Genomic DNA, 10,891 nt, shown 5'->3' with positions numbered 1-10,891 from the left:
TTCCTTCCCTCCCTCCCTTCCCTCCTCCTCCATCATCCAACATGTTCTTTCACCATAGCATCCAGCACTCCCTTCCAATGCAAACAATTTCAGCCCTATCCTTTGCTTCAAAAATAATAGACATTAGCTACCAAAATTAACTTGAAGTATCCATTTTATTTATTTGTTTGCTTGTTTGTTTCCTTTACCTTACTAGGCATCTGTGACTAATTGTGTTTAAGTTCCATGCAATCCAACTGCAAGTTCACGAAAACAAGAATTCAGAATAAATCAAATCACTCTCCTAACTTGTTTAGAAAGAAAAGAAGAAGAAAAAGAAAACCATCAGTAGTTCAATTTTTTACTGATTTTTTTTTTTTTTTTGGAAAGATAGGATTGCATGAATACATTCCTACCTTATGATTGAGTGCCCAATGACAAATAATGGATTAATGTATAACAAGTCAATTGCACCTTTTGAAGTATCATTGTCCAAAAACCTATTTTACTGAATAAGCTAAATAGATGCATGGTTTACACTTCTTAGGGGTCTTTTTATTTCTTATCTTTTTAGGGAGTAAGGTGAGAAATCAAAACTTTTAAACTTTTGATTGGTTGAAATTGAGGAGCTTCAATTAATTATCTCTATACTTGGAAAAATTAGTCCAAAGCCCATAGAAAAATATGAGATAGGATGCACTTTTTCTTATATAGTACAAATAGTATTTTTGTGTGAAATCTGTACTAGGTCCATCTCAAAAAGTGATTTTTTTAAAATTAAAAATTTGGGTGTAAATTTCTTAAGAATAAACATAATAATTAACTATCAAAAATATTTCTTTTAATTTATGTAAATGTTTAAAGAAATTAATTAATATATTTATACTTGCATTTTTTTTTATTATTCTATTTCATAATCTCTTCTTATTTTATATTTTTTCTAAAAACCTATACTTTTATATATAAAACAAATAAAAAATATATAAAAAAATACCAAAAACATATAATTGTCAAATTTTTTATGAGAATTTCTTCTGCTCAATGCACTAGATATATCCAATTTGTACCAAATGTTGAAAATTTTGGATATAACACATCATGTGAGGATGACTTGAAATAGATTGGTAAGTAAGGTCATTTACAAGCAAACTCAGAATTAATAACCAAATTCTACACATTCTGGGCAATATTTCTGTCAATATAGTAGTTATATTTTAATGCTTTGGCTAACAAAATCAATGCTATAGATGTAAAAAAGAAAAAAAAGAAAAAAAGAAAACTGCAACAATGAATAAAGGAATGAACCAACTAATCAACCAATAAATTAAGCAAATACAGTGGCTCTTTCTTTTCTTCCTTGATCTTCATGGGTTCATATATTGGTTGGACCATCTTAACATTAGGCTTGTCAACCACTTGAGGCATAGCCATCCCAACAAAAGAATTAAGAATTAGAAGATGAAGAATAAATTCTACTGAACATGAATTTTGAAATATATATATATATATATATATATATATCTTTCTTTCCAAAAGCATCCAAGCTATTCAACTATAAATCTTCCCATATCAAAAAACTTAACTTAGTTCCATATCTTAACCTATTCAAGTTAAATTCATAAACAACTTTTATAGAATCTTGATAGAGATTTGCATCAATTACACAAGCTATAGTCTTAATACATCAAGCAAAGATAACAAATTTCTAAGAATACATTGATTTGATAGGATTTTTTTTAGAGACAAATAACAGAACTTTAAAGAATATTAAAAATAAATACAACTTGCAAAAATTGAATTCATTTGGCACCAGCTAATAATACCTATAGCAAATTCTAACAGTCTATTAGACCATTGTAAGATAAATTCTTTTCTATTACTACTACTCCATAGTCCCTTGACATACTGATAAAATTGATGATGCAAGCAATGCCAAAGATATTACATATCAAAATAATCAATCAATGATTAATGAAGCAAAATAATATAGTCATGATTTTTGTATTTTTTTTGATGAGGCATATTAAAGTAAGTAAATAAAAGTGAAATTAGAATAAGTTACTTTATAGAGGATATTACTTTAGATAACTTACTAATGGTCAAAAGATTGACTCTTGATATGTAGAAATTCATCCTATGAATAAGGGACGAAGTCAAGGGCCAAGAGTTAAGTGTTAGTTTTTAGTATCTTCTAAATTCTACTTTTTACATTTAATTGTTGATGTAGTTTTTCTCTTATTTATTGTTAAGTTTGTACATGGCCTTAGAGGTTGTTAAATACTTTAGAGTGATGTTTTAGAATATTTGCATTATATTTTTTTTATTAAGTTATATCATTGAAGTACTAATATTATATTTTTATGTGCTAAAGTTCTTAAATGATTTTTTTATAGTAATAAGAGGTGATTTATGAAATTAGAGGCAAATGAAAACTAACAAAGATTATGGAAGATATTTTGAAAGAGTGAAATTAATAGTTTACTTATAAAAAATACATTTTAGGTATCTAAAGTAACAACATCTTTATCTTGATTTTGAAAGCTCTATCACTTTTTTCAGGATTTTAATTGATATACGTCTTCCCTAGATATGGCTTTAAGTAAGAGTGATGATTTAAGAGTAATTGAGAAGTTTAGAAGTGATAATTTCTATCATTGGAAGAAAAAAATAGAATTTTTGTTAGCTTCATTGGACCTTTGGGATATTATTGATGAAAGTGAAAAGCTTTCAAGTGACAACACTAATATCAAGGTGAAGAAGGAATATTAATGTTGTAAAAATAAGACTTTTGAATTGATTGCAATCAATCTTGATGATGCCAATTTTTTACATATAATTTCTTATAATGGATTAGTGGAAGCATAGAAGACTCATTGCAACATCTATAAGAGTAGAAATCTTTCAAATATTCTATAGGTAAGAAAAAAGTTCTAAATGGTAAAGATGGGAGAAAGAGATGAACTCATTACCCATATCTATAAGGTAAAAGTACTTGTAAATCAAATGACAATTATTGATAAGCTTATTGACAATTATGATATTATATTTACATTACTTATAAACCTTCTAAAATCCTACAACTATCTCATTGTAGCATTAAAATCTATCAAGATGAAAGAGCTTATATTGGATTATATAATGACAAAACTATTCCATGAAGTGACTAAAAAGAAATAATAGGAGCTTGAAATTGATGATTTGGTTCTATTTTCAAGATAAGAAAAAAAAATAGCTATTTTAATCTATATGATAATTTAAAAATTAATATAAAAAATTATCATATTTATAAAAAATCAAATCATTTTGTCATAAATTATTACAAGTCAAGAAAGAAAATAGAAAGAATGGAAATGATACTTGTGATAACTTTGGTGGAGATGACTATGCTTTTATGGCAAGTAAAAGAGGCTCGATGGTTGGCTATGTTCAAGTAGATTATAGATTTGGATGCAACTAAGTACATAATACTATACAAGTATTTATTTAATACTTATGAAGTAATTCCAACAACAAAAGTTTATTTGAGAGACAAAAAAATAGTATAAGCCATTGAAATAAGCTCCATTGTGGTAGAAATTGTTGTGAAGGATCAAATCAAGAAGATTATATTGAAGGAAGTCTTATATGTGCCAAAAATAAAGAAGAACCTTCTTTTGATAAGCAAACTTGTATCACATGGTTGTAAAGTTTAATTTGATATAAATAGGTATTTTGTGAAGATATTAAGTAGAGAAGATGTTGCCAAAGGTTTTAGAGATGACAATCTCTACTTCATCAATTATATCAAGATGAATAGAATTGAAGTAGCAATATTTGCCAAATTTTTATATATCAAGATAATATTAGAATTTAACATCAATAACTTAGTTATTTGAATGCCAAAAGCATAAAAGAGCTTCAATCCATAGTAAGTGGCTTGGATCTTAGTCAATTTAGCCACAATGCCATGATACTTATTTGTGATGGTTGTATCCAAAACAAACAACAAAAGACTTCATTTCTAAGAGAAGTTACAATAGGTGCTAGCAAGTTCTTAGAGATTGTATATTCAAATATTTTTAGACAAATGAAGATGTCATCAATTGAAGTAAGAAGGAACTTTGTCACATTCATTGATAATTTTTCAAGAAAGGTGTGGATTTACATCTTTAAAGCTAAGAGTGAACATTTTTTAAGGTTTAAGAAATTTAATGTATTTATAAAGAAGTAATATAAGTGCAAGATCAGGGTGTTGTACATAGCCAATAGAAGTGAGTATATTTTAGAGCATTTTGATGAATTCTTCAAGATTTAAGATATAATAAGATAAACTTCTACTTTTTACACTTTACAATAAAATTGAGTTTTTAAAAGAGTAAATTACACCATTGTAAAAATGATAAGGAATATGATTCATGAATAAAATCTTAAGAATGAATATTTAACAAAAGTTGTGATAAATACAATGTATACAAAGAATAGATGCCCTACAAGTACACTCACATCAATGACTCTATGAAAAGCTTGAAGAAGCAAGAAACCTTTTGTTTCATATATGATGACTTTTGGATGCATTGCTTATGTAAAAGAATTAAATTTTATGATGTCTAAATTTGATGCAATAAGTACAAAACGTATATTTGTTGGATATTGTGAATGTATCAAGGCATATAGATAATATGTTTAAAAACTAAGAAGATTATGAAAAGTCATGATGTAGAATTTTTGGAATATAAGAATATTTGTGAACATTTGGAGATGTGTCAAAATGAAAGTAATGGTGTATTTGTGGATACATCTTTAATTTCAACAAAGAAAGAAGATGATGATGATGACAATGAAGATGGTAGAAATAAAAAAATAAAATAAAGAACCAAAGAAGATAGATCAAAGTGTGTCTATAATTGTTAGAACCAACAATGAAGACAATGAAGATATTGAAGATAATAATGATAGGAAGTATCAACTTTTGAATTTGAAGATACAAGTTTTAAGAGAAAAGAAGATTATAAGAGACCTTTGACTGCATGAAGGTGAATCTTCATCAAATAAAAGAAGATATCCTATGAGAAAAAAAAAAAAAAAAAAAAAAAAAAACAACTTGATAAATAGTAGAAGAATTACATCTTTATTCAAATAAATAAAAAATATGCTAATATTACCTTTTTTGTTGATCCGTTAAGTTTATGAAATATAATGAAGTCCATAGAAGATATGAAGTAGGAGAAGGCTATGAAAGAAGAATAAAAATCACTTATGGACAATAGAACATGAAAATTAACTCAACTTTGAGCAAATCAATCTTCTCTTAGTTATAAGTAGTTGCTTATAACAAAAAATTATGCAATGGACAATGTTGTGAGATGTAAGGCTAGATTGGATACCAAACAATATTCATAAGCTGTTGGTGTTGGATTTTAATGAGACATTTGTTTCTATGGCCAAATTCTCCATCATTAGAATCATTGTGACAATTGGGGCAACAATGGATTTAAAAATGCATCAAATGGATGTGAAGATGGATTTCTTAAATGGAAAGTTAGACAAAGACATTTACATAGATCAAGTTCAAGGACTTGTTAAAGAACGCAAACAACATCTTCTTTGTAAGTTATAGAAATCTTTGTATGAGCTTAAGCAATCACCAAGCATATGGTACCAACACATTGACATTTTGTTAATAAATGAAGAATTTGTAAGAAATGAAATTAATCATTTTATTTTTGTGATGCAATTAAATGAATTTTTAAGAAAATTTATATTATTGATCTTTTAAAGTCTTGACTCAAGTACATATACTAGAAGTTTAAAAACACTTATATATAATTTTTTTTATTTGTAGTCACTTGTAGTTTATAAATATCAATTTTTTGTTTTTTTGAAATCAAAATGACTTGTAGTAGGAAAGTTGTATTGTGATTAAACAATTTAGAATTGTACAAGTTTAGGGAATCAAATCAATGATTATTTACAGTAAAGTAATTTGTCTATAAGTACAAAATTATCATTTGTATAATCTTTGATTTTTGATATATATATATATATATATATATATATATTTAAAACTTTTTATTCATATTTTTTGTAACTACAACTAGAGTTTTCAAAACTTAAAAATAAATTTTAATTCTATGTTTGTATTAAAAATATTTTCAGAATTAAATTTTGATCATATATATATATATATATATATATATTTATTGTAGAATCCTCAATTTTTTTTCTTAAATAATTTTTATAAAAAAAGACGAAGTATTTGAAATCACGACTTCACGACTTCTTTTGATACTGAAGTATTTGAAATCAGAAGGAAAAAAGGATGAGTAAAATAAGATGAGGAGCTGCACAATGATATCAAGTATGGATATGAAGACGTATGCTATAATGTCGAAAAAGCATCAAAAGAATGGCCTTTTCTGAATAATAATCGAGATAGTCGGCTAATAAAAGAATCTTGTGAGAGCCTCGACCACTTTTTCTGGCCTGCAATGGAAACAGCATTTAAGATAAGCAATGGATGGAAATTCAACACTATGCATGTTTAACATGTAAATAAGCCCTCCTCTAACGAAGACTCTCAGATGAACTTAACTACCGAAGATCATATCGTGTGCTTCAGAGAGAGCGCGAAAGGACGCAATACCAGTCTTCTTGTGGCAAATGACCGGTGCCATCAAGCATGACTGCCTTGAGTACATCGGGGTTGGTTTTCACGAAATTCTCTGCTTCGGATTTGGGTAAATGCTTGTCACTTACGCCCCATGCAACTGTCGTTGGTACCTTCCAACTGTATTTTAACAAACAAGCAATTTATAGGTTCAACAAACTTTCACAAAAACGAACAAATAGGTCACTGTACCACGAACCAAAATTCGTGAATCAGATGATACACATTCAGAACAGGTCATTCAAAAGAAATTGCGATTGCCTCCAAGGTGAGATACCTTGCATATTCATTTCCTGTAACGACTGGAAAACAGATTTCAACAGTGAGGATGCCTCACGAACTAGGATCGTTGTGACCACTTTATCATCTCTCAATACAATGGGAGGTTTAGCATACCTGGAAGAAGCAAATCCTTGAGCGATTCGTGTGGTTAGATCCTTGAGTGGAGCCTTTCGAGCCGCAGCTAAAAGAGCTGAAGCATTGACGGATACGAAAATGTGATCCAACGAAACCAACAGCTTCGAGTATGCAGAAAAGGAAATAGAGCAGTGTACACAGCACCGAATAAATACGAAACTTAACAGGTCACTGATAATCTAAACGACTAGAGGATTCAAGGAGGCTTACAAAAGCCTGGATCGCTGCTGTCCAGATATGGAAGACGATAAACATCAGCATCATCCAGCTCAAGAACATACCTGCAGACAATATTATACATCCCCTTAGGGTTATCCACAAGCCCAATCCTTCGGCAACTTCAAAGGCTTTCAGGAACTGGTATAGACATTAGAACGTTTTGCAGTGAAATGTACTTCACTCATTCATATCAGAGAATCCCAGTGATTGAAGGTGAGGTGCTGTATCTTACGGACTTCCAGCTTCCACAAATCTCTCTGGAAGAATGGCATTTTGACAGGTGAATTCCCCAACTAAAGGAAACCTGTCACAATTAAAAAATATGATCTCAACACCAGAATAGGAACGAATTGGATGCTTGATACAACACAATTGTTAATTCGATTAGTTACAAAACCCTCCTAAATGAAATCCTTTAACAGCTTCAGAATTCACATTGACAGAGCATATAGAGTCAAATTCACATCTAGTACCAAAATTTAGACTATGGAATGAAATCATGGACAGGACTCTGGTGGAAATATATCACTATCTTCTGTTAAACATGTTTACTATTGATAACAACTCCTCAAAAAGGAAGATTTGATCACCTCAATTGTTGAAATATTCCTGGAAGAGGAGCAGATGGTGTCAGTGGTGTATTCATTGCAACAACCTTCTTCACCCGAGTAGGGTTTTTCAGAGCCCACGTTAAGCCATATGATCCCGTTATAAAGCCCTGATAGAGAACATAGGATCATCAGAATTTGTTCATTACGTCGCTGATGTGTTCTTGAATCTTCCAAATACAAGTAATTTTTTCAATGGGGTACAAATTGCCGAGAGTTGACATGGGAGAAATGAGGCAGCCAGAAAAGAAGTAACGATCAAGTATTATTTGCTTTGTGAGAAATACACGAACAAACAACAGACGCCAAACGAGACAACAAATATTGGAGAAAGGTTAACACGAAGATGGATTTAACAGATAGCATATTCAACAAACTGTGAGGTTTAATAAGTCACAATAGGTTTCTGATACCTGAGTGACAAGATAGAAGGGGGATGAAATGTCCAGCTTAGCAAGTAACTTGTCAAACTCCTCGTGATAAGCTTCCTCTGCAGTAGTGGATCAGAAGGCCAAGGGTGGATCAATATCCCTAACTGAAACTGACAATCATGAAATTTCTTCGGCAACACATCGGGCACTGCTAGTGTATGACACAAATGGACCTCAGATTACAGGCAGTTATGAGTGCATGATACGTTCAAAACGTGGTCAATATCGTGCTCAGGCAATGAATCGAGTACCTGTGTAAGAAAACTCGTATTCGGGTTGAGGCTTTTCACTAAATCCGAAACCGATCCAGTCTGGAGCATAGCAATGATATCCTTCTTTAGCCATCTGCAGGAACCTCCGCATGAGTGGGCGTTGGATAGTATTCAACAAGCGTTCTAATTTACATTTCCGTGGCAATATAAGAGGCAATAAAGAGAGCTAACCTGTTCCAACACGACTCTGTAGCTGTAGGATTGAGTAGGTGCACCATGCAAGAAAACCACAGTACCATTCCTTGCGTCACGAGAACCTGCGTGTCCTTTATAATCTCAAAATGCAGTCTCGTGCAATTGAAGAAAAAAGCAGCAAAAGAGCACAGCAGGACTTTACAGGTTTGCAACAGGTGGCTATATTGGTGGAACTAGATAATAGTCTGCTGAGAATCTCTTCTTGATTGGTTTGATAGAATTCAATGTACCGAAAAATTCAACCTCTTCATACAATGACAATGACCATCCCAATCTAAATAAAGAATTTGCTTCACGACAGCCTATATCTGCCTTGTAACGTGGGCACTTTCCCATTTCCTGGATTACTTTCAAGTTCAGTGGAAAGGTCTTGATGATTTGAGAGATTAAAAATCAGGCCAAGTGGTGCATGAGTACCTGTTTCTCTGACCCACCATCGAAACTCGCCTGCTCGCAAATATGAGCCATAATCTCTTCCCTTATTTTCAATTTGCTGTCTCCATGATTCCATTCGAAATTTCAAAGACAAAAACAAACACAACCCGCCACAACCACTCCGCTCACACGAAAATATTCCACTTTGCATACTTGAAGAATTCACCAAATCTTTGAGCAAGAATCATCGTCCAAGTCCAATGGATTTTACTCCAAACTGGGTGGTGCAATCCATATAGGTGCTAGCATCTGAATGAAAATTTCGGTGACATCCAGTAACAGAAAACAACTACAACATGCAGTCACTAGTTCTCATAAAATTTCAAATGGAATGAATGCATTTCTATCAAAAGATATTGCAACACGAACCGTGATCATCTGCCCCAAATTGCCATCCATAGCGGGCGCATTTGGCAGCTGGATTGCATTCCGACTAGATTCATTGTCCGTCACGAAGCTAAAGATCCCCTCACTGGGGCGTCTCGGGTCCTTCTTCATCCCCCCGCTCTCATCCGACGCTGCAGCCACAATCAACGACCCTGCTCGCCTGCGACCAGGCACTTGAAGTACTCCCCCCGAGCGCACTCCGGCAGATTCCGGCAAACCCCTTCGCAGGACAACGATTGGGAGGTGTGACTGAGCAGCTGCCATCGCTCGGGACTCTGCCATCTCACACACTCACACAATCACTCACTCACTCACTCACTCCTGGGCTCCAATTCGATCAGGGTCGTGGCGTCGACGAGGGGAGGGGGAAGCCAGGCAGGCAGGGAAGGTCATGGCGCTGGCAGCCTGGAAGGAAGGAAGGTAGTTAATTGTCTGGCTCTGGATAACGCCCATTTTCAGCCTCTTACTTGCAAGTTCGCGAGATCTTTATATGCCAGTGAAGGCCGCGAGCCATACTCACGCAGGCACATCCTTGGCACAGACGAAGATGGCCGGGAAGGGCGGGCGCGGGGGTGGGGCGGGGCTGGCTTTCCTCATTCGCTTTCAAATACATTTTTAACTAAATAAATAAATAAAAATACAATAAATTATAAATAATAAAGTAAAATAAATTCAAATAAAAATGTATCAAATAAAAATTCATTACTTACAGTATATATACATATAAACTAATATTATAAATTAATTTTTTAAAAAATGAATATGGTTTTTGTGTAATTTATCCTAGTAAATTTGTATTCTTATTATTAACAGATGGTGATAATATGAGGAAAAACTTCAATATTAACTATCTCAATCCATAAGTTTTTACAGCTTCCATAGTGTTCTATAGTAAGGGAAAGACTACTCTTTTATCATTACATGATTTAACAAATTCAATCTCTTTGTAATTTTGCTACATTGTTCTAAGATTAATAGAATTTTTAAAATATATTTTATTTCATCAAAATCTCATATATTGATGCTTAAAATTCATTTTTTAACTACATTTTTTAATAAAGCTATAAACAATGCATAGAAGCATCTTATTTGTAGTCATATGTTCTATTAGAAATTATAAAATAAGTAGTTAAAAAATCTTTATTTAATAATCAGGTGTTTTAAGAAAGTCTTGCTATTCTTTTGATTTCTTAATCATCTATAGTTTTTTCTAAACCTTTAAATAATTTTCTTAATATTATAATTTTATATAAAAAGAAATAAATTTCATATTTCTTTTTATTGTAGTACGACAAAATTGAA

At 31.8% G+C, this 10,891-nt stretch overlaps 1 protein-coding gene across 1 annotated transcript; it reads right to left on the bottom strand.

Moving 5' to 3' along the window:
• Window positions 1-6,252: 6,252 nt before the first annotated feature.
• On the bottom strand, window positions 6,253-9,974 carry LOC112294021 (uncharacterized). The gene is made up of 11 exons (XM_024544105.3): window positions 9,572-9,974; window positions 9,185-9,260; window positions 8,744-8,829; window positions 8,552-8,645; window positions 8,283-8,359; window positions 7,852-7,979; window positions 7,494-7,565; window positions 7,253-7,323; window positions 7,022-7,097; window positions 6,602-6,745; window positions 6,253-6,441 (listed from the first exon to the last, which is right to left on the bottom strand). Exons 1-11 carry the CDS (start codon window positions 9,869-9,871, stop codon window positions 6,399-6,401), a joined length of 1,167 nt encoding a protein of 388 aa, XP_024399873.1. The 5' UTR covers window positions 9,872-9,974; the 3' UTR covers window positions 6,253-6,398.
• Window positions 9,975-10,891: the final 917 nt, after the last annotated feature.

The sequence above is a fragment of the Physcomitrium patens genome, chromosome 17, assembly GCF_059467195.1.
Source record: "Physcomitrium patens ecotype Gransden chromosome 17, ASM5946719v1, whole genome shotgun sequence".
In the NCBI taxonomy this organism is placed as follows: domain Eukaryota; kingdom Viridiplantae; phylum Streptophyta; class Bryopsida; order Funariales; family Funariaceae; genus Physcomitrium; species Physcomitrium patens.
The sequence above is the reverse complement of the archived record's forward strand: the minus strand, read 5'-3'. Positions and strand labels throughout refer to the sequence as shown.